We start from the raw sequence: 25,024 nt of genomic DNA on the forward strand, positions 1-25,024 counted from the left end.
GCCTGTGAATCTTGACATGAAGGAGGCTGAGTCAAGCAGATCAGCAGTCTGGACTACTTGGCAAGGCCCTGTGTCAGACAGACAGACAACCAGCAAAATGTGTAAATGTGTGCCACTAGGAATTTCACTAAGTTCTTGGTCATCCTCAGGTACTCTCACCTCTTCTCTGATGTGAAAATGCAGCTTAGGCATCTCTTGCTCAACCACGCAGATTTGGGCTTTCTGACTGATATTACAGGAGTCCAGCACTATGAGAGCTGAGGGGTCCTGAAGCAATCTAACGCTCTGGTTGTGTTCACTAACAGGGTAAACTGAGTCCCCAGAGGGTCTATCATTAGATGCCTATGTGCAGGTGAATGAAATACTATTTATTTATAGAGACAACCTTGACGGTCCTGTCTCCCTGCCCCTGCCTCTACTCCGAGTCCTGGAGAAGCAGGCCTGTGTCACCACACTAAGAGCACTTTCAAATGCACTGGTAAGAGCTGGCTCCGTGATTGAGAGTACTGGCTGCTCTTCCAGAGGACCAGGGTTCAATGCCCAGCACCCACATGGTGACTCACAATGGTCTGTAGGTCCAGCTCCAAGTGATCGGATTTCCTCCTCTGGCCTCTGTGGATACAGAGGTATCCACATACATGCATACAATGGTACACAGACACATATGCAAGTGAAACACCCCAAGACATAAAAGTTAAGAAGAAATTTAAATCAAATTCATCAATATTTAAATGTTTTAGTCAGAACTCCCAGCACTAAAATAATTTACACAGTAATATTTTATAACAATTTATTAACAAAAGAAATGGCACCCTTAAATCTCAAACACATAGAAGACCTTGTAAAATAAGCAATACAAACATATTCTTCCAGAAGGAAATGATTAACAACTCCCTCCCCACAACAGGAAACACCTCATCCTTGTCTGAAGGATGGCTGAGCGCTGATCTATGAGGATCAGCATCGAGGCACTTACTTGAATTAAAAAGCCTACTATAAAATGCATTCTGAATAGTAACCAGGCCTGGTAGAGGCTGGCGACAGCTAAATGTTGTCTGCTTTTGTACACAACACTATGAAGGGGGAAAGCCAGGCTTGTGGGTATTCTTACACTCACTGCTAAGACACAGAAGCCACAGCAGCATCAGGACTCAGACCAACATCTGGTACTGTAGAGATGCAGTACAGGGTGTGGGATTATTCTCAGAGTAAGTCTGTTCAAGTTTCAGATTAAAACCCTTTGTGACCTAGCAGCTATGACAGAATACAGTGTCTCCAATAAAAGTATTTGTTACTCTCACTCTTACTCTGCAGACTTCAATACAACACTCTTATTTTAAACTAAGTCATAGGGTATAAAACACGTACTCAAAAATATACTAGCATAATGTTTATTTGAGTTTTTAATTGTACTTAGCAAATTTACTTTAAAATTTCAGTTACAAAATATGTTTGGTAAAAAAATAGTTCTTACCATGATAAAAATTACCTTATTAAATACACCCCCTTCTACATCTAAAGCCTCCATTTACAAGTTACTATTTTTTAAAAAAAAAACCTTAAAAATTTATTTTTAACACAAAGTAATTCGATTGTATTTTACTTTATGAAATAGCCTGTAACAAACCAGCTGGCGCACTGTTTTGTCCTGTTCCATTATAATTTTCATGCTTAAACTTAGACCTCAAATGGACTAAGATCAATAGTTTACTAACATCTTTATATATATAAAAAGTTGGAGGACAAATGGGTCTCCAACAGCTAGCTAGTTTTCTTTCCTCTTCTTTTGGCAGGCTCTCACCAGCTATCTCTGGCTGGCCTCGAAGACTCTTCCTGCCCCAGCCTCCAAGTGCCTCACAGGCCACTGTGCCCACTTTGAGTCTAAGTGGCAATTCATCCTTTCTGCAGCTTAAAGCCCACATTCAAATTAAAACACCACCAGAATTAAGAGTCCAAGAAGAACACTAAAGAACAAAAACTTTAGGCAAAAATGTAAAGCTCCTCACCTGGAGAATTGCACCTTTCTGGAGATTCAGTCATGCCTGCATATACCAGAGTGACACTCCTCCACCTCAGGCCTCCATCTGCCCTCAGCAAGTGCTCTCCATGAAGCACTTCTAGGTCCCCGGAACACCAGACTCCCAGACACTGGGGCTATGCAGAAGGGTTTACCTCCATGCAAAGAGCCTTCAACTATCCCCGCAGTGCCTCCTTGAAAACTCAGAAGGGAGGACACTAACCGGTGTGTGTGTGTGTGTGTGTGTGTGTGTGTGTGTGTGTGTGTGTGTGTGTATGGGTGGTGTAGAGAGCTTGAGCCATCGTCGTAAACAAAGAGGCATCAGTCCCCAAACCTACTCCTTTCTGTACTTTGCAGCTTGGAGTTAATCCTGGCAACATGTTCTTAAATGTCAAACTGCCAGGAACATCCCTGCAGAGGCTCACTGGTTTTGCTACGATGTAGCCAGAAGCATTAGTCTAATGAACTCATCTATCACTTCCAGGCAGTCTCAAAGTTCACCATTCACTGTACTGAGAAACTTTATATAAATCATACCTGTCCCATTGATCCTGCTTAGAATTAACTAGGCACCTGACAGTCTTATTCTGTCTGTGACACAGTACTACAGCCACTCAGCTCACAGGGAGGACAGTACTCCTGAGTAGGCTCACTCAGACTTGAGCTACAACTTGAACATATGCTTCTTAGCTCTTCGGAGCTCTGGTGAACTTGTGACTCTCCCCATCTAGAAACAGAACCTACTTCTCTCTTGGAGGCATGCTCCTGAACCCTGATCTTACCGTGGGGTTTACCAGCATCTGGATCCAGCCAGGTCTCTTCCTTTCTGGTCAGTACAGATCTTGGTGAGCTAACCTTTTCCTCCCCTGAACTGTGTTCTTTTCATAGCAGGTCTGTATACACATTAGCTTCCTCCATCCCTAGGACCTGTTAACTTCAGCATCTGGAGGCAGAAGCAGGGAGACCAACAGCTCACAATCACCCTCCGCTGCTTAGCATGTTTGAGGCCAGCCTGTGCTACATAAGAGCTTGTCATAAAATATACACAGACACATGTACACTCTGTATTTCAAATAAATGACAGTCACTTAACAGCATTCAGGCGTCTACTTCTCTGTAAACAATCAGGAAATATTTTACTCTAATGTTCAGAGTGAGCAAGATAACTTTTATAAATATCTTTAAAGCATCAAGAAGGAAATTAAAATGGCTTGTTGTTTTTGATGCTGGTGGTAAATTAGGCTTTGGTTCTAAATTTGATGCCTTCAAATATCAGCAATCAAAATCGGTTTTAATGTTCGATTTAGGAAGAGATCAACCCAAAGAGAAAGGCAGCAACAGACATCAGTGCAATCGCGTTTTAAAAATGGCTACTGAAAAGTAGGATCCTGTTTGCCTTTGTGGGACATACACAAATCAGAACATAACTCAAGCATTTACTAATGCACACGTAAAGCTTCAGAACCAATTAGGTCCACACTATGAACTTACATGCTAGTCAAATGGCAGAGACTTTCCAAACACTGAACTGAAATTCTTTTTCTATGCTGGTGTTAAATGGATTATACAGTTACCCTAAACAAGTGCTTTAGAAAACGTGTGTGTGTGTGTGTGTGTGATGGAGTTCAGGAGAGGGTTAGATCGCCTGGAGCTGAAGTTGCAGGTGGCTGTGAGCTGCCTAATGTGGGCGCTGGAAACTGAACTTGGGTCCTCTGGAAGAGTAGCAAGTGCTCTTAACTCCTGAACACCTCTCCTGTCCTATTGAACATGTACCTCCCAGTCTGTCCCTGAGTATTAAACATCTCTAACCGTCTTAATTCCAACACGGCCTGAGGAAAGGGCAAGTGCAATTTTCAAAAATGGCTAGGATACTGTGATTTTTCAATTACTCATAATGCTAGGGAGACAAAAGAACAAGCCAGCAGCAGTCAACATTTGCAGATCTCTAGGACAGAGTCCAGAGGGATGTTAAAATCCATGGCAGTGTGGATTTTATCAACATAACCACCAGAAATGCCCATTTTCTACCCTGAAGCTTTTATTGGAATCATGGAAAGCTATTTCCTACACAGGCAAGCAAGCGTGCTCTGTCACTAGGAGAACCAAGGGGCAGCTCCTGGAGTTCGCATGTGTAAAATGTCTGAAAGCATTCCACCTCAGTAGGTTTGTTACTCGGAGTGCTTCCCATAAATATTTTAAATTGTTTTTCATGTAAGAACAGGCTAAAAATGATTTTACACTTCAGAAACTGTTACTTTAATAACTTGGCTAAATGTTTTAATTTCATGTGAGTCCTCTATTCCACACTTGGGAGAACTTTTCTTATCTGTTGAAGTCCTCTTCTGAAGAAACTATTCAACTCATAACCTGTAGCCAGCCTCTGAGAGTGACCCCCCCCCCCGTACATCTAAGGCTCTGTGAAGGCTCCAAGTCCTGCATTAAAGGTGGCCACTGACATCCATATTTATCACATGCCAACAGGGTGCGTGGCCACAAGCATCAACACTGCTTTCCTATCTGCAAAGTAATGACGGATGTCCTTCTGGAAGCACCCCATCACCTCTGTACTCATCCACAAACAGCCACTTCTAGAAAGACTGCCAACCCCAGCAGGTCCTTGCTAAGATGCCCCAGTGGTGGGACGGTGGCATTTCTTAAGGGGAACTGTCATGCATTCTTTTTTTGCCATCTCTCCTTGAATGTGCAGCACAAGGCCATTCACGGTGCTGTAAGAAGCTGCTGAGCCAATACTCTGTTTTCTCTGACATCTCTGCCACTGGTGTTCAGAAATGACCATTCATCAAGGATTCCCGGGGGAAACACAGTAAGTCAAAGGTGACACAGAGCGTAACAGTAGACAAGTTCTCTAAGACAAAGACAGAGATGAAGAAAGACAAAGACTTCCACTGCCATTCTGGTTTTAAACTCTTTCCTTACCTATTTATTCTAAATAAAAAGGGAAGACTAACACATTACAATATGGGTTCTGTACAATAGTATCAGGCCGGCTGTGAGGGTCAGATTCTCTCACAAGACTATGGCACAGTTCTTGCATGAAGGAAAGGAAAGATGGTGATTTCCAACTATCAGCAAGAGATCTTACTGCTGTCTGGGGAGCAAAACCCAAACAGGGACAGAGCAGCAGGGTCAGAACTCGGCTCCTTAGGCCCTCGTGCTTTGCCAGCCTCTGTACCAGCAGCGCTGCCTCCTTCCTTCCCCTCTCTAGAGCCATGCAAAGGCTGCAGTGTGTGTAACGCAAAGCCTAGCGCTACCTCCCCCTGCATCCTGGAGGACAGAGTTCAGACATACAGTTCCTAAAGCAAGGCAATTAAGTTAATTAAAGTAATGCTGCTTTACAGTTCCATTCCATTTATACTGTACCCCAAGAATGCTATCTGCATGAGCTGAAAACCACAATGTTTACTTCTTTTTGATTCTACCCAACCAAAAGCTCATGAAACTATTGAAAGGCTAGCTTCAAAGGAGAACTATTTCAAGTGTGCACCGCTTTCTCCTTTCACAGCAGAAAACGTTTCACACTCAAAGAGGCAAAACACTATTCTTCCTTTTATTAACTTTCCCAGTCACCAGGAGACACAGATTAGCTTCCTCAGTCACCAGAGAGACCCAGACCATTGACAACACACACCCCTTTCTGATTCTGAGAGTCTTCTGCAAAAGCTACTGCCTCAGGCAAACTGTAGAAGAGAAGAGTTTCTTCTTCCTCTTTGCAGTATTCTCCTCTGGCCAAGGAATCCCTCACAGAAGGATTGCACTGAGCCAGTAAAACCTGGATGCCAACGGCTTCATAATCCCGGCGAACTTCTTTCAATGTGTGGATCCCTGCTGTGTCTAAAAACTGTATTGCACTACAGTCAATCACGATAGTGTGCACCTCCAAGGAATCATGGGAAAGCTGCATCGAAACTTCATCCGGGTCCCCACGAAAGGTCACTGTTTCCTCTTTGAGTTTTCTCTTTGCTGCCTTTTTCCAAGCTGCCTTTATCAAGACTGGGTTAAGAGTTTTCTTGTACAAAGCTGATTTAAAGCATTCTTTGTTTATGTAGTAGAGAGGGGCTATGAAGCGGAAAATCTTGATGCCTGACTTACTCCGAAGGTTCTTGTAAGTGGAAATGGATTCAAAGATTTCAGATTCTTCTTCTAAACCAAGCAGTGAATTCTTTGGCTTCTGAGTACGGAGGATCACACAGAACATTGAAAAACAAACCCCAACCAGCAGGCCTATTTCAGTGCTTAACAGAGCAGAGGACAGCATTGTCACAAACCAGATAACTGTATCCATTCTGCTCAGCCTCCACATCTTTGGCAGGTCTCTAAATTTCAGAAGTGCGCCCCGGAGGTTTACAATAGTGATCACACCAAGGACACATTTTTGAAGGGAATAGAATAAAGGAGCTATTACCAGGAGGACCAACAAAAGAACAAGGGCTGTCACTATAGCTGACAGCTGCGTCTGGCAGCCTGTTGACTCTTTAACTAATGTCTTTGCAAGAGCTGCACTAGTAGTTATGCAGTGGAAGAAGGAAGGTATGATATTGCAAAAGCCAATGGCATACATTTCTTGGTTTGCTTTGACCGTGTAGCCATGTTTCTTGGCAAACATCTCAGAAAGTGACACGGTGATAGCAAAACCAATGATAGAAATAGCTATTGCATCTACAGCCACATTAGGAATGAGGCTCCAGTCTGGTGCTTTGGGAGGCATAAACCCAGTGGGAATGTGTCCGGCAATACTGGAATTGTAATTCTCATTTAGTTTTCCAAAATGAGAAGCCAGTGTGGCCGCCACAACGACAATGAGCTCGATTGGAATTGGAGCCTTGAGCTTGGCCTTGAAGTGCTCATTGAGTTCTTTGGTTGGCACGAGGACCAGGAGACATAAAAGGCTGGTGATGAGATCACAGATTTTGGTGTTATGGATGTTTCTGAAGATATGGATCCAGGTAGTAATGACTGAGCCCACACCGTGACTCCGGGGAAGGCTCAGCCCAAGGAGGTACTTGGCCTGAGACGTGAGGATGGTGAAGGAGGCACCAGTAACAAACCCGCTCAGCAAGGCGTCGGAGAGGTAGACAGAGACAAAGCCCACTTGAAAGAAGCCCATCGCTATCTGGAAGGGAGCATATGCAAGCGTTAGCCAGAAATGGGGACGAGCTCCTCGGCTTCATACCACCTCAGCCTTCCTTGCCCAGCCACAAACTATCAGAGTACCAGAGTGTCAGAGCCAAAAGAAAAGCAATCATACAGTACAGATTACACAAGGCAGATTCCTGTAATCAAACTCATTAGCCCAACCATAACAAGGACTTGGGATTTCTACCTTATACAATAATTTAAAACTGAACACCATTCGGACTGCTTCCAAAAAGAATTATTTTCAAGGTTCCAAACAAATGTATACAAACTCAAATTGGAGCCAGGCAGTGGTGGCACACACCTTTAATCCCAGCACTGGGGAGACTGGTGGATCTGAATTCAAGGTAAGCCTCGTCTACAGAACGAGTTCCAGGATAACCAGGGCTACATGGAGTCACCTTGTCTCAAAAAACAAACAAACAAACAAACAAAACCCCACAAAAAGCAAAAAACAAAAACCCCAACAAAAGAAAACCAGTCAACAAAAAGCAAACAAACTCAAATTAGAGAAATTCTTCAACTTCAGAATTTTTTTTCCAAATTAAAAATTATTACCATAAAAATGAAAGTTTTTAATTTTTATTTTTGGAGTTAAGGTCTCATGGTCCCAGGGCAGCCTTGGACTTTGCCAAAAATGATCCAAAAACTTCTGACCCTCCAGCCTCCACCTCCTAAATGCTAAGATTACAGGCATGGATCATGTTACAGCTGAAAGTAAAACTTAACTGGTAGGAAAACGAGATTCACATCAAAACTGAATCCCACTGTCGTGCATCCGAGTTAGCAATAACGCTACATCCTTCTCTGCCTACGTCCTCAGAGTCCCGTCACCTCTTCTTCTCTTTGGTGAGACAAAGTCAATGTGTACTCTAGGAATACAACCCATTGCTGTTTCCTTCTGTCTCTCCCGCCTCGTCTAATACCAAATGAAGCCAGCTATTCTTCCCCTTCCTCTCCTGGTTCAAAATGCTTATAATAGAGACCAGGTTTCATTAATGCTGGCATTGATTTCTGGATGCTGAAGGCAGGGACATAATCACAGCAACAGATTAGTGGGTTCTATAGGCTACTCAAGGAGGTTTTAATTTGTAATCATGTCTCTTGGCTGGTAAAATGATGGCCCTCAAATTTTCCTCTCTCTCTCCATCAATCCAAGAGAACTATTAAACTTAGCAGAAGTCTCTCAGTAAAGTGGCTACTCTCAGGGAAGGTAGGAACTAGCAAATAATGCCAGCCATTCTGGTCGTCCTCTTTGCCCTTCCTCGCTCCCTGTCCTGTCCTACCGCCTGCCCTCTGACTATTCATGGTGCTTTTGCCAATAATCAGGCACGTATAATCTTAAGCAAACCTAGTGTTTCCAACATAAGAATTGTACTAGTTGGCCTGAGGACCTTTTCTGGTCCTTTTTTTTTTTTTTTTTTTTTTTTTTAAATAATAAGACTGTTGCTGCTTAAGAGGCAGTCTAGGAAGAGCCCTATTTTACAGTGGAATGTATGGTTTGGCTTTGGGCTCTACCATTCATCTCTTTAGCACTCAGTAAGTGGTAGCCTCATTACAACCCCTAGCAGCCTACATACCAGAGATTTTGTGTATAATGATTGCTTTTGCCAGACGTAACCAACTGTTACGTCTCCCTCCTCCTTTCTTCTTCCCCTGGTGTCTCAGGCTCTCACTATGGAGTCCTAGACCTTGCTATGAAACTAGGCTGGCCTCAAACTATTCCTCTGCCGCTGCCCCTACCTCTTGAGTGCTGGGCTACTATGCCGAGCCTAAATGTTCACCATTTCTTACCTGATAAACTCCAGCCATGAAGGTTACAGTACTGCCAATTTTAATTGCATAGCAGCTTTTATCACAGAGGCCGTCTAATGTATGGTTTACAACCACACATCCATTTGAAAACACTGCTATCGAAGATGACGTAGCATCAATGTCAGGGCAGGCTTTATGCAGTTCTCGGTCAACTACCTCACCAATCATAAGGCACAGTATTCCAAAAATGCCCACAGAGATGTGGCGGGAGGTACCAAATAGGAAATAAATAATGCTGGCAAAAAATGATGTATATAGACCATAGATAGGCTCCTGGCCAGCCAGCAGGGAGTAAGCAATGGACTGGGGCACCAACAGGATACCCACAATCAGGCCAGACATCACATCGCCTAAAATGTTCTTCTTCAGGTCATATTTTGGGAGCCACCGCAAAAAAGGAAGGAAATCAAAAATCCCATTTCTGACTTTGGTTGCATCACACTGGCAACTCTTCTGGAGCTTTCTGACGACAATCTGTTTGATGTTAGTATCTGGTTTCTCACGAGGTTCCATGTGGATCCTACGGAAAGCTCTCCCACAATTACTGGTCCCAAGCTGCCTCAAGTCCGTGCTTGATCTTCTCTGACCCTCCAGGGGGAGCTCAGATGGGAAGACGTAGGCTTCTTGAGGTAAGTCCCTTGGTGAGAGGTCATGTTGCTCTTTATTTTCTGAAGACATTTCAGGAGACAGATGGTTTACTTCCTATCCCAGAGGAAAAAAATATATGTTAATTTATAAAATAGTTCTCAGTGCTCACATATATTAGCAGTCATACTTATCATTTGTGAGGGTAACGAATTCCATGTGGGGTTAGGCTTTTTCTTAGCATTGCCTGACCTGGAACTTGTCGTGCAGATCAAGCTAGCTTCAAACTCACAGATATGCACTTGCCTCTACCTCCTTCATATTGGAATGAAAAGAATGGGCTACTGTGCCCAAACTGGGGACAGGTAACCTGCATATCTACTCCTTAAGTGAGGCTCACTGGCCCTGGCCTGAGAGAGGTTAGGGAGAAAGGCCAGAAGTAGACTATAAACAGCAAATCAAAATAAATCATGAGTTAGTACTGAACTTCTCAACTAAGTTCTCAAGAAAGAAAGAAAGGCAGTAACCACTGAGGATTCTCTTGTGCATCCTCCTGGATCCCCTGAAGATTTTTCTTAAAAAAGAAAAAAAAAAAAAAAGTATGAGGGCCAGGTGATGGTGGTGCACTTGGGAGGCAGAGGCAGGTGGATCACTGTGAGTTCCAGGCCAGTCTGGTCTACAGAGCGAATTCTAGCACAGCCAAGGCAAAAGTATGAGGTGAGGCAGCCTTTGTCCTTTCCATATGCCACCAATGGTCTTCACAGGCCAAGTAGAAAGTTAACGTTGCCCGGAACTTCCACTTGGAAGATAAATAAGATGCCTTCCATCTGTGGCCCTGAAACTACTCATCTAGTACCAAAGGACCTACCTACCACTAGGAACTAGAACAGAACAAAACAAAACAATAACAGTAATAACAAAAAGACAACAAATGGCCTTGCAACAAGAAAACAACAAGAAGGGCTGGTGAGATGGCTCAGTGGGTAAGAGCACCCAACTGCTCTTCCCAAGGTCTGGAGTTCAAATCCCAGCAACCACATGGTGGTTCACAACCATCCGTAACAAGATCTGACGCCCTCTTCTGGAGTGTCTGAGGACAGCTACAGTGTACTTAAATATACTAAATAAACAAATAAATAGATAAATCTTAAAAAAAAAAAAAAAAAAAGAAAGAAAGAAAACAACCACCACCACCACCACCACCAGGCTCCTAAAGGAGCTGAGTAAATTGTCACAGTGAATATGTCACAATCTGAGCTTGGCCGAGCATGGCCACCTCTCTGTCAAGACTGCAGTTCTCCCTCTGTGCCCTGTGGCATTCTGTACCTGGGAACACAGGCAGGAGCCTCTGCAGCTCCTGCAGGAAAGGGCTGCCTTTCTGTCCACCAATGTGATCACCACCAAGTATATCACCAAGATTTACAGAACTTTAGCAGGTTTACAGAAATGTTCAATCAAAGAACGAACACATTGTGACTATGGCCAAATAGAGACAAAATAGATGGACAACTCAAGAAGTTTGTATTGACAGGAAAAAAAAAAGAACTTTTGAGCTGGGCAGTGGTGGCGCAGGCCTTTAATCCCAGCACTTGGGAGGCAGAGACAGGCAGATTTCTGAGTTCAAGGCCAGACTGGTCTCCAGAGTGAATTCCAGGACAGCCAGGGCTACACAGAGAAACCCTGTCTCAAAAACCAAAACAAAAAACCAAAACAAAAAAAAGAACTTTTGTCAGGTTTTATAGACCTATCATTACCAAGGTGTTATAATCTAAGAGTCCACATCCTATTCACGAACACAGGATGCAAAAAGTTACCCATTATTTAGGTTGAACAAGAGAAAAGTAATAATTATTTTGAGAGTCTTTAGGGGGAAAGCCAGATCGAGAGGACAACTGACCCTGAGCAACTCAAACAGGTCAGTGGGCTGCTCTTTAACTCAGCATCTGTCTGTCTTCTCACTTCCTGCTCTCCCTAGCCTGCCTGCGTTACTTCCTGTCTGGAGCAGCCTTTGGTCCAGAGGGTTTCCTAGACCTAAGGTAAGAAAAAGAAATACTGAGACACTGTAACTAATAATAACCACATCCAAACTTCACCTCTGTGGCACTAAGGAAAATAAAAAATGTCTGAAAAAGTAAACCAAGAATGAAACAAACAGAAGTAAAAACGTGAAAAAGACAACAGAAACGGGGAATTCCTTTGACGGGCTCACCAGTCAAAGAAAGACTCAATGAACTCAAAAGACAGTTCAATAGAAATTATCCAAATGTGAAACAACTCCACAACAACAAAGATATGTTAACTGTAATACAACAGTTGAGAGTTTGGTATGTGGCATAAGTATTTAAATACAGAATTAAAATCCCCAAAGAAGAATACAGAGAAGAGGCAGTAGAGGCCCAAGAATCTTGAGAATACCCAGGACAGGCAGAAAAGCACCCCCAACTGCCCCCGCCACTTACCAATCACTGTTGCTCAGAGGGCGGGCACTTCTGAAGACAGCCACACATCACTTAGGGAGGGACAAAGACAGGAATAATAGCACATGTCCTGGAATTGATGGAATCCTGAAGATGATGTCTTTAAAGCAGTAACTTTACACCTAGAATGCACAATTAAAACAGAATCCTTTAAAAGATGGAGACACTGAATTTATTACCTGAGATCAGTGTGTGTCCACATGTGTGGGAGAGAGCCTGCACGCTCACCCCTCACTCCAGGGCCTTTTAAAAAGATACATTAGTACAGTATTTATCTTTAAATATGCCAATTTTGGAAATTAAAAAAAAATGTAAAAATCTACATTGGTCACTATGTAGCCTTGGCTGGTCTGTTAATTATGTAGATCGGGTTGACTTGAAACTCAGAGATCCTCTTGCCTTTGCCTCCTCCCAAGTGCTGGGATTTGAGTGCACCACCTTGCTCAGCTTTGCCTGCAAGCATGTCTGTGCATTATTTGCTGTCAGTGGCTGTGGAATCCAGAAGAGAGCATTGGGTCCTCTGGAATTATAATTACAGAAGCTTGTGAGCCATTATGTGAGTGATGGGAATTGAATTTAGTCCTCTGGAAGAGCAGCCAGTGCTCTTGTCTGCTAGGCCATCTCTTTTAGACCCGATAATTAAATTCTTATAGCTGTCATTTCTTGTTTAAAAAGACACTCCAGAGCTGCAGTCCTTTGGAGTGGCTCAGCGGGGAACAACAATGCTGACCCAACAGCCTAATGCACTTGCAAAGGAAGCCGTCGGGGAGGAGTAAGGAGAGGGGCTAAGGCAATTCACAGTGGCTGAGACCCCCGGAGTGCGCATGCCTAGTCTCAGGACACAGCTTTTTAAAACTTACATGGTTACTTGTTTTCCTCTCATATGTAACAGGCTTTTCCATCTCTCTCTCAGAGTATGAAAGACATGAGCTCATCCCCTGCACACACAGACATGCAGCTCAGGCGTTACAGCTCTGTCCACACGCTGATAATCAGATCCTGGATGATTCAGAACAGCACAAAGAACCAGGACACAGAAAACTGAAACACTCATATTAGCTCCTCTGTGTCTCCATGTTGATATACTTATATTCCTGTATAAGCTTGTGTGCTGTCACTATTTCAAGTTCGGTCTAGAGTCAGCCACTCAGACAAAACAAATACGATTATCTTATTAACCTCAAAAATTATGAGGTTGATTTTATGATGACTCGAAACCCTGGAATTTGGCAACAAATGCTGGTGCTCCTTTACAGCTTTCTGGTGAGGCATACTTGGTAGAGACCGGGCACAGAAGCAAGCCTGTGTCCTGCGAACCCACTGCTCACAGCTGTGTGAGTATGCTAATGTGTACATCAACTGCCACTCGGGTCCTTGTGCACTTCAGCCTGCAGCAAATGACACCCAAATTCCCTGCCACAGCAAGACTTGCAGAAAGGAGAATATTCTTGGAGAACGATGCCTAGTGTTAATAGAGCGATTCCGAATTTCTTCAACCACTCTGAGATATGTGCTGTAAAATCTGGATTAGCAAACTCTCAACAGAAAGAGTTCAGATCCCCAGAGCATCGCACAACCAATGTCAATGGAATATTCTTTGAGACAGCCATGACTCCAGTAAGCTGTATAATCCATTTTGAGCCATCTGTGTCACAACCATCAGGTTAAACTGGGCAGACCTGACTACAGTGCCCCTTTACAGGGATTGTCCTGGAAGGATTCCTACTTCTTGTTCTTTCAGCAGCTGCTGAATAAATACATTATATATAACTAATATAATGCATATCTATAATCTCAACATTGGGAGATAGAGATAGGGGATCAACAGTTCAAGGTTATCCTCAACCTATACATTAAGTCTGAGGCCAGGGCTACATGAAACAAACAAACAAACATACATACATACATATATATCTTACCTTGTTATTGGGGGTATGTCCTATATGTTTATCCTAAACATGACGTGACACATATCTGATGTCTATTGCCACACTAATCAATGTCTACTTTCTTATTTGTCCAGGAACATCCCAAGGACAAAAACAGTCTACCTGGTGATTTACCCCATCATTTCAGCAGTCTAGTCCTTTCATCAAGTCTCAGTAGGCATCTGGACCACTGCTTCTCAACCTGGGGGTCTTGACCCCTTTGGAGGTCACCTAAGACTACTGGAAAACACAGATATTTGTGTATGTTTCAGAATCCCTCGAAGGTTCTCTCTACTACTAAACAGAAACACTGGTATAGTCTCCGTCTAAGAGCAAACCCCGTCGGCCTCTATTCCCCTGTGTACCCATGTTCCAATCAGCAGTCATGAACAATATTAAGCAGCCAGCACTGGGTTGAGCCTTCAGACTCCATGCCTTTTCCTGACATTTCCCTCTATTTCTTTGGGAGGTGAGCAAGTGGAGTGTTGGGGCTTGAACCCAGGTCCTCATACATACTAAGCATGTGCCCTACAGAAGACACACCTTGAAGGCAGCATCTTTCAAAATGGTGTAGAAATAGAAATAGAAAACTGAGTGTCTGCATGCAGAAGAGTGAAATCAGACCCAGATCTATCACTTTGCACAAAACCCAAGTCCAAATGGACTGAAGACCTCAATATGAAGCCTGTAATACTGACACTCATAGAAGAAAGCACGGGCAGTATTTTACAGACATAGAGGTAGCAAAGGACTTTTTGAATAGGACTGTACTTGCCCAAGGAATGAGGCCAGTAATTGTCAAGTGGGTCCTCATAATGTTAAGCTTTCTGCACAGCTAAGGAAACAACAGGATGAACAGGAAACCCATGGAATTTTCAGCTACATATCTGACAGGGGTGTCTTAGAGTTTCCATTGCTGCGAACAGACGCCATGACCGTGGCAAGTCTTATAAAGGACAATATTTAATTGGCTTACAGGTTCTAAAGTTCAGTCTATTATCATCAAGTACGGCAGTGACTAGGCAGGCATGGCACTGGAGGAGCTGAGAGTTCTACATCTTCATCCAAAGGAAGCCAGGAGCAGGCTGACTTCCAGGCTACCAGAAGGGTCTCAAAGCCCACCCTCAAAGCGATACACGTCCTCCAACAAGGCTACACCTCCTAATGGTGCTACTCCCTGGACCAAGCATATTCAAACCACAAGGGTAAGACCCAGAATATATAAATGACTAAAAAACCAAACAAAACAAAAAAACAGAGTCAAAAACAAAACAAAACCCAAACAACTTTTTTTTTTAAAAAATGGGCTTGGGAATCTGAACAGAGTTCTAAAAAAAAAAAAAAGAAAGAAAGAAAGAAAAAGAAAAAGGAAAGAAAAGAAAAAGAAAAAAAGAAATAGAAATGTTTAAGAACTATCTAAATCATGTTCATCACCCTCAGCAATGAAGGAAATGCAAACCAAAACAACTTGTGAGATTTAATGTTACCCCAGTCAGAATGGCTACCACTAACAAATAACTTACAACAAATGCTGGAAAGGGTTTGGGGGAAGGAGTCCATTGGTGGGGCTGCAAACTGATCCAGTCTCTCTGAGAATCCGTGTGGAGGATTCTTTAAAGCTAGGAATAAATCTACCCTATGGCCCAGTTACGCCACTCCTTGTATATGCCTGAAGGATTCAACACCCTGTTACACCGCTGCATACCTGGAGGACCTGAGCTGGGTCTAGCCTGGGCAAGACTACTGGCTGCTTCCCTCAGGCACGTCGCATGGTATAATGAAAGCTAGACCTCAGGGAGGACTTACTTTCCAGTTATGTTCATTGCTGCTCTGTTGACTATATGTATACACACACACATACATACACAATATATATATCAGCACACTGAGTTTATATATTTATGCATTTGTAGATATATGTAACAACAAAGAAAAAGAAGGCAAGCATTTGAGAATAAGTGAGGGGACATGGGAGGGTTTGAAGGGAAAAAAATCAAAGGGAGGAAATGAAATACTTTAAGAATTAAAATAAATTTATAGTCATGTGTGTATATATGCATGCCATAGTGTACATGCCTTTTTAATTAAAAAAACAAAACAAAACTTTTTTATTGGGCTAGAGAGATGGCTCAGCAGTTAAGAGCAGTGACTTGAGTTCAATTCCCAGCAACCATATGGTGGCTCACAACCATCTGAAATGGGATCTGATGCCCTGTTCTGGTGTGTCTAAAGACAGTGACAGTGTACTCTATATATAAATAAATCTTTTTTTAAAAAAGATTCATTTGAATTATGTGTATATATGTGTGTGTGTGTGCATGTTTGTGTATGCGCACATACACGTGTGTGCACAGGTGCCCTTGGAGTCCAGAAGAGGGTATGAGAGTCTCATCTGTTACAGGTGGTTGTGAGGCATCCACCGTGGGTCTGGGAACCTACTCCAGTCCTCTGCAGGAGCAGTAAATTCTCTCAAGCCCTGCGCCATCCTCCCAGCTCCTCCACTTATTTTGTTTAAGCTGTAACCCCAGATTGCTTGCATAACACCTAGTAAGTGCTTCACAAGTGTTTGTAAAGTGGAAGAACGATGGTTTAAGAGCTTTGCAGGGGGAAAAGGCATTGCCTTTATCCTCAATCTAACTCATCAAGTGCAGGCACCTCTTTCCATAAGACAGAAAACCAAGCCCGCATCAAAACACTATAGTTTGTTTAGCATCTACTTGGGGTTTTGCTCACTCAAGGCTTACAATGTCTACTTTTAAAAACTTATCCTAAAATACAATTTGGAGATCTCCAAGGCCCCAAATATGTTCATCTCTAGCTTCTCCTCTAGGAGGCAGCACATCCCAGTATTATACAATGATTTTCAGCATAGCTTTCAGATAAAAATGCAGATTCTTGGGCCTGCCCCTGCAAATCACAGGGAACAGAAGGCTCTGTAATGGGGGTGGGGGGGTGATGCTGCGCTGGTGAGTCTGAGACCACAGCTGGCAAATCAATAGGCAAGATCAATAGCCACTCAGATCCCAGCTACTACTATTCAACAGCTTGATGGTACTGGATGAAAACCAGTCGGCATCAATTTCTGACCTGTAAAATGGAGAGGCTATCAAATACCTCACATAAATGACGATCTCAGAATAGTACTGTACATGAATGACGTGTTTATGCAGTACATAATAGATATTAGGCTCTGTCTCTTGCAATCCTTAGCATTTCTAAACGATCCTACACTTTTTACTGACTTAAATTTCATAAACAAAAATTTCTTCTATATCCAACACTATATCACACTAGTTCTAGATGTCTCATTAGAAAAAAAAAATCGTGGAGTTAAGGCTAGGAGTATAGCTCAAAAGAATACTTGGAGGAAGATTTTGGTTAAATTCGCAGCACCCCTACAGCCAAAAAGAGCCCTAGAGCAAAGAGGGGAAGTTGCATTAGTATAGTGCCAAAAAGGGAACTTGGTGTCTGAACGCTTACATCCCTGTGCACCCCAATTTGTGGGATTTGTGAGAGAAAAGGACGTAACATTGGGGAGAGGTAGGGTCCACTTACTAGCTCTGTCAGGGGGTTGCTCAGTCATTTTAGGTATCTTCTCAGCGTATCCTTCCACCTAACTACTAGTACGTGTAAAAAGGATTTCTGCACTTTTGCATCTAAACAGGAGTGGGAGGTGGAGATAGCGCCTCGGTCCAGCCGGGAGACATCAGGTCCGAGGCGGCCGGGCTAGCCCTGGGCCACTGCAGGTCAGCCAGGTCAGCACCCGTCCTAGTCTCGGCTGCAGACGCCCTGCTGACCGCGGCGCTCCCCTCCCGCCTCCCGTCCTCACCTTAACGCTCCGGGCCGCCGTCCACGGGCTCCCGCGGCGCGTCCTCCCGCAAGACTGGGCTGCGGGTTCGCCGCCACACGGGTACGGGCAGTCCAGCCGCGGGTGAGCCTCCCTTTAATACCCCGGCAACCGTCCCCGCCCATGGCCCGGCCCCGAGGAGGAGGCAGCAGTCCACAGTCACCGGAGGAAAGGTGCGGAAGGAACCCGGCAAGGCCCGCGGCGTGGCAGTCACGTGGCGTGGCGGCATAGCCACTGGCCAATCACTCGGGCCCGCTGGCGACTTCCCCGCCCTTCGACCGCTCGCTTCTTCCTGATTGGCTGTTCTGGACTACAAGCTACAAGTCTGTGAGTCTTCCGTGGATCCCGCGATCTACAGCGTGGGCTTGCGCGGGGCTGGAGCTCTGGGGTCCCGGAAGATCCCCGGGCCCGCGGGGACGCGCCCCGAACCCAGCTTGCCTCTGAAGGCTCCGAATGGCCACAGGCTCTCGCCTCAGGACTCATTCTCCACCCAAGAGCCAAAAACCAGAGAGTGCTTTTAAAGTTGTAAATGGAAGTGTAAAGATAAATATGAAATTTCACCCCAACCCCTGTTGACACGTTTGCATGACTGTTGAGGAGAAAAATCAAAGGGTCTGTATGTTGACCCTACCCCAAATGTTCATTTCTTCTCCTCGGAGGAGAGAGATCTGTGTCTCTACATCCCAAGTGCTGGGGTTAAGGTGTGCACTCACAGAGCTCAACACATTTTATTCAGTCCTCAGAGCCTGAGGAAGTACTGTATTATGATTTTCTTCTTTTAATATATTTAATGCTTTAAAAGTTTTTATTACATTTATTTGTAGGGGTGAGGTAGAGGATATGTGTGTGTGGAGGTCTAATTGGCTCTCTCCCCTCTTCCATGTGGATCCTGGAATCGAACTCAGAATGTCAGGCTTGCCTGCAAGCACTTTTACAGACAGAACCATCTAACAGGCCTCGTCTTTTGTTTTTGTTTGTTGAGTGGTTGGTTGGATGTATTTTGTTGTTTTATTTTGTTGTTGTTTTTGACAAAGTCTCACTCTGCAGCTTAGTTGTTCTTGAACTCATAGGAATCCTGCTTCCAAGTGCTTACAGATGTGAACCACCACAGCTGGCTGTGACTCCCTTTGTATAGTGAGGTAATATGACTCAGACAGTAGGCAGATTGCTGCAGTCCTGTAGGCAATAAGTGAGTATAACCCGGTCACAGCTGAGGGCAAAGCCCACTTTCTTAAATCACCCTAGTAAATAAAAATCCTCTCTCATCCCTGAACTTAACAGAAACTAGTAAAGACTGGCCAAATTTAGTTTCTGTCAGTCTGTGTCAATCTTTGTTATAGATGAAGAAATTGAGAGTCACAATAGTCATGAAGATAGATTGTCAATATTGCCACCAATAGGTAGTGGTGGGACAGATATGGATTTTGAAAGAAGCTATTAGATACCCAAACCTAAGAACGCTCAACTGTGTCCAGTGCCAGGGACTGAGGCAAAGAAGCCGTAGATCAGCCATTGTGGCTTTTCCTCCCGTCTCACTGTTCCCAGCTGCTGCTTCCCTAGGGAAACATTCCAGGGAACTGGACTTTGGTCTGAATACCCATCTCCCCTTCCCTGGGAGAAGATAACCAGTTTCCAGGCTGCCGCTGAGCTGTGTGAGCTCCCTAATAATCTGATTTAACAACGGGTCAGCAGCCTGGCCACTTAGCACCTAGATGTCTTTCACCTCCTGTCTAAGCCTGAACATTTGCCCTTCAGGTCCTGGAAGTTGGGCGGGGCAGCTTGAGAGCAACAAGTATCAGTTATAATGTATTCTTCCCCAAACATCTCTACCAAAGAGTAACTCACGATGTATGTTAGCCTTGGGCATTGTGAGTAGGCAAAGAATCTTTTCAGTTAAGGAGCATATCAGCATCCCCCTCAGCACTTCCTGACCGCCCAGTGGGACAGGCTACTGTTTTCTAAAGCCCTCTGATGTTGGGATGACCCACTATTTAATGAGCTGTTCCTAATGGTCTATATAGCTGTTTTACTTTTTGAAAAAAAAAAAGTCAGTCTCATTGCTTTTAAAGATTTATTTATTTATTATATTTAAGTACACTGTAGCTGTCTTCAGACACTCCAGAAGAGGGAGTCAGATCTTGTTACGGATGGTTGTGAGCCACCATGTGGTTGCTGGGATTTGAACTCTGGACCTTCTGAAGAGCAGTTGGGTGCTCTTACCAACTGAGCCATCTCACCAGCCCTCATTGCTTTTAAAAATAGGTGACAGAGAATCAAGTTAGACTAAAGATTAACGGGAATCTCAGGATGTAGTTTAGAGGATAGCATGTCTTTAGGATGTGTAAAAGCCCTGGATGTTCATCAGTGAAAAGGCTCTCTCACAGCCTCTTTTACTAATTCATTTTGTCCTTTTCTAGAGACACCTTCAAAACAAAACAACGACAACAACAACAACAACAAAAACAAAAACAAAGTATTGTACAACATAGTTTCATTTTTAAAATTGCATAATTGGGAAAGAAAGATGGGGGCTGAGGATGTAGCTCAGTTGGTAGAGGGCTTGCCTGACATGCACAAAGCCCTGGGTTCAGTCCCTAGCACCGTATAGTGTCTCATGCCTGTAATCCCAGCACCAGAGGCAGGAGGATCAAAGCCATAGAATCCTCAGCTGTGTAGTGAGTTCAAAGAGAGCCTGAGGTGGACTCGGCACTTTTAGAAAGAAAGGAAAGGGTGTGGAGGGAAAAAAGAGGGAAGAAAAGGGAAAGGAAGGTAAGCCTCTGGGCAACTGCTGTAGTCTTCTTATTTGCCTGCATTTTTCAAATTTCCTATATCATGAAAATGTACCTATGTGTGACTCATGCACTATAAAGAGAGAAAATAATAAAAGTTTATTTCAATAAAAGGAGCCAGGTATGCTAGTGCACAACTCTAGGATTCGGGAGGCCTAGGCAGGTGAATCCGTAGGTGAACCGCCGTCTCCAAAGAAGTCAAAAGGGGAGGAGCACAGGGAAGGAGGGAAGAGAGCCAGGCGCGATGGCATTGGGAGACAGACAAGGGATAGCCTGGGCTATATGTTATAAGACCTTATCTCAAAAGAAAATGAGAAAATATTAGAGAGATGGGCCTATCTGTCACTGTCTGTCCTCATTAATCTTTATTTTCAACTTAGCACAACCCAGAGCGAAGAATTGCTGTAGCCAAACTGGCCTGTGGCTGTTCAGTGAGCCCTTGCCTAGATGGATAATTGATGTGGGAGAGCCCCGCCCACTCTGCTCAGCATCATCACTAGGCAGGTGAGGCTGTGATGCATAAAGGAGCTAAGCAGGAGCCTGTGAGCAGCATTCCTCAGTGGCTTCTGCTGCAGTCCCTGCTCGAGTTCCCTCAATGAGGGACTGTGACCTGGAAGTGGTAGCCAGATAAGAACCCCAAACCCCCCCCTGCCCCTTTCCCCTAAGTTGCTTTTGGCCAGGGCTGTTTTATCACAGCAACAGCAAGCAAATGAACACTGCCTCACACTTGGCTTCCGTGATCATTTTTGATAGCTGTGTTTACTGAGACCCTGCTGCCCGTTGTTCAATATGTCAGCCTTGCAGCAGTTCTGTTAATAAATGTCACCGTTATCTATCATTTGCAAATAAAGAAACTGACACAGTAGTTTAAGTAACTTCCTCTAAAGTAAAAAATTTGTTCACAGAAGGAACAGGGTTCAGCTCAGCTCTCTCTGGCTTGGATACTGTGTTCTCACCTGCCGTCTTTCTGTGCTGTGGTCAAAGACATACTTACAATCTGTTTTGTGTTTTTTCTGTATATACATACATATAATCATTGAGAATTTGAGCTTAAGGAGAAAAGAAAATGCTGCAAGGTGAAAATAAGGGAAAGCCTTGGCAAGCCATGTCTCCAGGCTAGATCCTCAAGGTAAAACACAAAGAATTTTCCAAACTTGGCAGGAAACTCATCTAGCTGGAATAAAATTAGGTAACGTGTGGCCAGACAGGATGTCAAGGGTAAGAGTAAGTGACATTTGAGGGTGAGCTGGCGGAGGCTCTGAAAGGTTGTTCAGCTGCTCTAAAGGCTATCAGGGAAGAAAGCCTCCTTGGCTTCCTGGAGGAGGTGGGGTTCAGCAAGTCCAGGGAAGAAAGGTCTTTCGTTAGGAAATGCAAGCTGAAGCAGTACCTACTACCGGTGAAATGTCCCGTGCAGGGATGCTGGCTGGTGCCTAGAGAATCCCAGTGATGTGGGGATTAGCCAAGGTTACCACTGTACCTCAGGCTGCCCTCTTCCTATCACACAGCATGGCTCACACGTTTTCCTTCTTGCAACAGCCTCTTTACTGCTGTCCTAGCCCAGCTTCCGGTATAAACAGTGATCCTTGCCGTGTTTGAATGTATCCCATAGGCTCATATATTTGAATGCTTAGTCATCAGGGAGCGGCACTATTTGAAAGGATTAGAAGGATTAGAAGGTGTGGCCCTGGTGGAGTAGGTGTTAGAGGAAGCTTTGGGGTTTCAAAAGCCCATGCCAGTCTCAGACTGTCTACTGATCAGGATACAGCTCTCAAGCTTCTGCTGCAGTGATTGCCTGCCCGCCACCATGCTCCCTGCCATGATAGACTAAACCCCTGGAACTGCAACCTAACCCCAACTAAATGCTTTCTTTTAGAAGAGTTGCTTTGGTCATGGTGTCTCTTCACAACAATAGGACAGTGGCTAAAATAGAACTTGGTACCATTGGCATGAAGCTTACCACCTATATGGTGAAACAATTATTTTATGGTCAAAATAACTAGAAATAGCTGACTAATTACTATCACATTGAATGTATTGCCATTTGTGTAAAGAAACAAAATTTCTGTCAGTTTTGTATCGTTTAGCTTAATGCTCACATCATGGCTTCGTCTTATATATTACATTATCTCATTTATTGTATGGTATTATATTATCTCATTTAATCTCCAGAATAGTCATGTAAACAGTATAATTTTATAAATAGGCACAGTGAGGTTTGGAAATTTTAAATAACTGACATAGTATGACAGGCATGTCATGGTCTTATTAAATGGTGTAAGCTTGTCTCTACTTCTCATTCCCCTGCCTCAGCCTCCTAAATCCTAGGATAGCAGCCATGCAACACCATGCCTAGCAAACTTCTGTCTTGTTTTGTCTTCTGTTTTTGAGACAGAGCCTTACTGTATAGCTTGTGCTGGCCTCAAAGTTTCCTATGTAGCCCAGGCTGGCTTCAAATAGTAATCTTCCTTCTTTAACGCCGTTGAGTTCCAGAGTCACAACAATGCACACGGCACCCAGCTTCCTCCAGTTTCCTCCAGGAACTTATATCTTCATCTTAGTAGATTGTCCTGCTCTCTGGAACCTTCCTGAAGGAGCTGGCATTCTCCTACTAGGACTTAGATTCTTAGCACTCATACCAGGTGTTTCCAACTGCCTGTAACTCCAGCTTCATGGAATCCAACGCCCTCTTCTGGCCTCTGTGGGTACTAGCACACACATGCATAAGCATTCATGCAGACATACACATTTAAAAAAATAAAAATTAAATATTTTTGAAAGAAGTCAAAACATCTAACTACGGAGACTCATTTACCTCTCAGGGGGCATAGGGAACAACAATGTCAACAATATTTTTAATTGTCACAAAATCAGGAGACTCCTCTAGCATTTAGTGGGTGGAGACTGAGGTAAGGATCTTTGGTATATAGGACACCCCCCCCCTCAATGAAGAATTACTGGACTCCAAAGGTCAATGGGGCCAAGGTTAGGAACCCTTGCTGTAGAGGACACTGAAACAGCACAGAGGACAGTTCTGCAGTCATTACGGTGAATGAGACATACCTTTGAAAGACATTCATGATAACCAGTAAAGAAGGAAAAAGCCTATTACGTATGGTCTGGCATATGGAAGTACTCTAAAAACCTTTAAGCATGCAATGAATTTTAATTTTGATCTTCTCTTTTTTTTGTCGTCCTGTATTTTCTAAAGTCCAGTACCTGTATTTTCTAAAGTTCAGTAGTCAAGGACATATAAAAATTCTAAATAAAAATGTTTTTTTAAAAATGGCTTACAAAAATGGCTTCAAAAACTTGGCCAAGGGCTGGAGAGATGGCCCAGTGGTTAAGAGCACCAACTGCTCTTCCAGAGGTCCTGAGTTCAATTTCCAGCAACCACATAGTAGTTTGCAGCCATCTATAATGGGATCTGATGCACTCTTCTGGTGTGTCTGAAGAAAGCTACGGTGTACTCATATAAAATAAATAAATCTATATATAAAAAAAAACTTGGCTGAACACCAAAGATGTGCCAGACAACCCTGGAAGACCTAGAGAAACTTTGATAGGTCCTTGCCCTCATGAGTGAATCTTCCAGTCAGGCAGGGCGGACAGAGTCCAGTGGGAAGGACAAGAGAGAGAGAGAAGCTGAGAGAATTTCTAGAAGGAATAAGCACAATTAAGGAGATAGGATGGGGTGACGGGAAGGAACTGAGGGAAGATGGCGTGGTGCTTCCTTGGACTAAGATAACAAGGTGTGATAAGCCTTCCAGTCTGCAGACTGTGCAGAACTGGTTGTTGAACAAAGTGTTCCAGTGAGATATGGCAGCTGATTGGGAGAAGGTCAGATTGTCATATGGACTGTCAAAGTAAGGGGCATCCTTTTCTTTTCCCCTTTAAAAACAGTAGGTGAATATTTCTGACTTGCTCATGCCATTACTGAAAAGCTGAAGAGCAACAATAATGATTGACCTACCCCCACACATGATGATACGGACCAAAACCACAAACGCGCTGAGCTGAGCTTTGCGAAGCTCACCTGTGCAGAAGTCGCAATGTTTACCATTGGGTGGAGAGGGGCACCTTTGTACATGGTACTAAATGAGCGCAATACCCCCGAGAGTTTATTACACTCTACAACAACGAAGGAAGTAATCCACTTTACAATGAAGTTCAAAGTTCAAAAAGGGCCAACAACTGTTTATAATCATGCATTCCACAGTGCTTACAGGCACAGCGTAGGGCTGTCATGGAAGCCAAAATAAGGTTTGGACAGAGAGGGGGTGCTCTTTCCTACCCCTTTTTGTGCAGGAGAGGCACACTGAGGAGAATTCTGGTGTTTCTAGATTCTCTGAAGTTGATAGCCTACAGGCAGTGGTGTGCATTTCTGATTAACAACCCAAGAAAGCACAGGGGTA

The 25,024-nt window shown here is 43.8% G+C and overlaps 1 protein-coding gene across 1 annotated transcript; it reads right to left on the reverse strand.

Moving 5' to 3' along the window:
- Positions 1–4,704: 4,704 nt before the first annotated feature.
- On the reverse strand, positions 4,705–18,005 carry Slc26a2 (solute carrier family 26 member 2). The gene is made up of 4 exons (XM_021214706.1): positions 17,806–18,005; positions 12,031–12,170; positions 8,966–9,688; positions 4,705–7,148 (listed from the first exon to the last, which is right to left on the reverse strand). Exons 3-4 carry the CDS (start codon positions 9,662–9,664, stop codon positions 5,628–5,630), a joined length of 2,220 nt encoding a protein of 739 aa, XP_021070365.1. The 5' UTR covers positions 9,665–9,688; positions 12,031–12,170; positions 17,806–18,005; the 3' UTR covers positions 4,705–5,627.
- Between the last annotated feature and the right edge of the window lie 7,019 nt (positions 18,006–25,024).

This window comes from Mus pahari, chromosome 15, assembly GCF_900095145.1.
Source record: "Mus pahari chromosome 15, PAHARI_EIJ_v1.1, whole genome shotgun sequence".
Taxonomy (NCBI): domain Eukaryota; kingdom Metazoa; phylum Chordata; class Mammalia; order Rodentia; family Muridae; genus Mus; species Mus pahari.